We start from the raw sequence: 2,408 nt of genomic DNA, 5'->3' as shown, positions 1-2,408 counted from the left end.
AAGGGGGTCTGAAGGCTCCTTAGCGAGGCCAGTGTGATGGGGAGGGCGCCGCAGCGATGGCGGCGGCCGTGTCCCCCGCACCTACCGTAGCCCAGCAGCACGGCGAGGGCGAGGAGCACCAGCATGGTGGCGACGCTGCCCGCCCGCCGTGCGCCTCCCTGTATTTATGGCCGCCCCCAGGGCGGCGGCGCTGGCAGCACCTGGGCTGTGTCCCACGGCCCCTGTGCCACGAGCCCGCGGCCCGGCTCGAGGCTGTGCCCAAGGCCCCCGGCGCCGCTATCTCGCTGCCCCCGCGTGCCGACGCAGGTGGCCCCAGGGCCGGCACAGCCACCGGATGGGACCTTGGGCCCATGTCCCCTCTGTGAGCAGCTGCGCTCACCTGCCCCCGGGCTCCAGTCGGAAAGGCCTTTGGGCGATGGAGGGTCCTCCATGCCAAGCCAGGGCATCACCCGCATCTCCTCCGGGCATTTGTGCGTTCCCAGGCAGCCCCAGCCAAGCAGTGCCACCCAACCCCATTATCACGTCCCCCTCCTGCATCACACACACGCTTAGGAAATATAATATTTATTTGGGATTTAAAAAGAAAAGAAACTCACACTCGTACCGCTGGATGGAGCAACGCATCTCCCTTGAGGCCTCGGGCCACCTGTGCCCCCCAGGAAAGCCACGCAGCTCGCGGGACGAGCTGGGGGCTATAACGTTTCCTTTTTGGCTCATTGCAACATGAAGGAAAAGAGGGAAAAAAAGAAAAAAAAATAAAGCTTCTCCCTTCATCTGTGACCTTCTCATCCAGCCAATACCAAAATAAAGTGAGGTCCGCGTGCTGCTGAGCAAACCTCTGCTTTCTGCACCCCGCAGAAAGCCCGGCTGCGTTGCAGAGTGGGTGCCCTGGCGCCGGGGCGGCTCCGCGCGCACGGCCGCGGGCAGCACGAYGGCTCCTCGGCCCCGTGGCCTGGCGAGCCGCAAGCCCAGGGCCCGGCGCGCTCCGGCAGGGCGCCAGGCCACTCGTGCGCTGCCACGGGGGACAAGACAAGGGAAAATCACAGCACATGCAAAACAAAAMGGCAGCCCAGGGCTCCCTCCCGCCCTCCTCCAGCCCCGGGCCCCGCCRGAGCCATTTGGCGGCTCATCGGGGACCTGGAGCACAAGGCAGCGGTGGGTGCAAGCTCTGCCACAGGGCACGGCGAGGCTGCGGACACACATTTCCACGAAGAACATCTACAGGAGGAGGCGTTGCAGGGGCACCGCGGCGTTGGCCGGCTCAAGCGGCAGCGCGTGGCAGCACGCGGCAGCGCGCAGCATCTCCGGTGCATCGCAGTGGGCTCGCCAGGACGGGCACGGCGSTGGCCGTCACTGCTTGAAGGTGGACTGCAGCTCCTTGAAGGCCGCTTTCCTCTGCTTGAGCTCCTCCGCCTGCTTCTTCTTCTCCTCCTGCTCGGCCTTGATCTCCTCCTCGAAGCGGCTCGCTTCGTTGATGGCTTGGGCCTGCGGAGGGCGGCACGTGGAGCGGCACTGGGGCAGTCCCCATGTCGCCTCGTGGCCGCTCGCCCCGCACTCCACTCACCTTGGCCTCGAAGAAGCTCTTGGCGCCTTTGACGCCCTCGGTGGAGACGTCGATCTCAGAGAGGCGCGCGAGGGCGTGCAGCCCGCTGTCCTCCTGCAGCTCGCCCGCCGCCGCCTTGCGGAAGATCAGCAGGAACTGCGGCAGGGGACGGCCGTCAGCGCCCTCAGCCCGAAGACAGAGCCGCGGTCACCGCGTTCCGGCCACCGAGCAGAGGCCACGGCTCCTTCCACTCCCACCAGGTGCTAAGGTCCCCAAAAGTCCCCCCGGCCCGGCCCCGCACCTCCCGAAAGCTGAGCTTGCTGTCCAGGTCCTCGTCCACCTCCTTGATCATGTTCTTCAGCCCAAGGTGAGTTTGTGGTGCTCCCAGCTTCTCCATCATCAGCTTCAGCTCCATGAGGTCGATGAAGCCGTCCCTGCCGGCGTCGTACCTGCGCGGCAGCGGGYGGCTCGGCCCTCCCGGCACCCTCATTCACACCAAAACCCCCACCCCGGCTCTCCGAGCGTCTCTGGCCACTGCGGTCCCAGCAAAGCTGCTGCCTTGGGGCACCATCCAAGCCGCCAACAGTCCCCGAGGGGGCTTTTCCGCCTGGCTTCCCATGGAGCGCGGCACTTGGCAGCAGCAGCCGGGGACGCTGCCAAAGGCGCCGCGCGGCTCGTGCTGCTGCATCCCGGCCACCGCACACGGATGGCGGCTCCGGAGCGGATGAGGACACGCGGCCGCCGCTGCCGCATGCACCCGGCCGCCCTCCCMGCGCCGCTGCCTTCGCCTTCGGGTGTCACCCGGCCTCACCCTCCTCTGCGTTGGGGACCCTCTCGCAAGGAGCACGTGGGGAGCCTGGGGGGG

General features: G+C 67.2%; 2 protein-coding genes across 2 annotated transcripts in view; both read right to left on the bottom strand.

Annotated features, from left to right (window-relative positions):
• The window catches only part of LOC112959610 (chymotrypsin-C-like), a 2,203-nt gene extending 2,078 nt beyond the window's left edge, over positions 1-125 (bottom strand). Inside the window, exon 1 of the mRNA XM_026053662.1 lies at positions 86-125. Within this exon, the coding sequence (XP_025909447.1) occupies positions 86-125 (40 nt within the window). The remainder of the gene's footprint in view (positions 1-85) is intronic.
• Positions 126-946: 821 nt separating this feature from the next.
• On the bottom strand, positions 947-2,038 carry EFHD2 (EF-hand domain family member D2). Its single transcript, XM_026053650.1, has 3 exons — positions 1,845-2,038; positions 1,565-1,699; positions 947-1,485 (listed from the first exon to the last, which is right to left on the bottom strand). Exons 1-3 carry the CDS (start codon positions 2,031-2,033, stop codon positions 1,351-1,353), a joined length of 459 nt encoding a protein of 152 aa, XP_025909435.1. The 5' UTR covers positions 2,034-2,038; the 3' UTR covers positions 947-1,350.
• Between the last annotated feature and the right edge of the window lie 370 nt (positions 2,039-2,408).

Source organism: Nothoprocta perdicaria, unplaced genomic scaffold (genome assembly GCF_003342845.1).
Source record: "Nothoprocta perdicaria isolate Ctin4 unplaced genomic scaffold, notPer1 scaffold_117, whole genome shotgun sequence".
NCBI lineage: Eukaryota > Metazoa > Chordata > Aves > Tinamiformes > Tinamidae > Nothoprocta > Nothoprocta perdicaria.
Note: the sequence above shows the minus strand (reverse complement) of the source record. Positions and strands in the feature narration are given on the sequence as shown.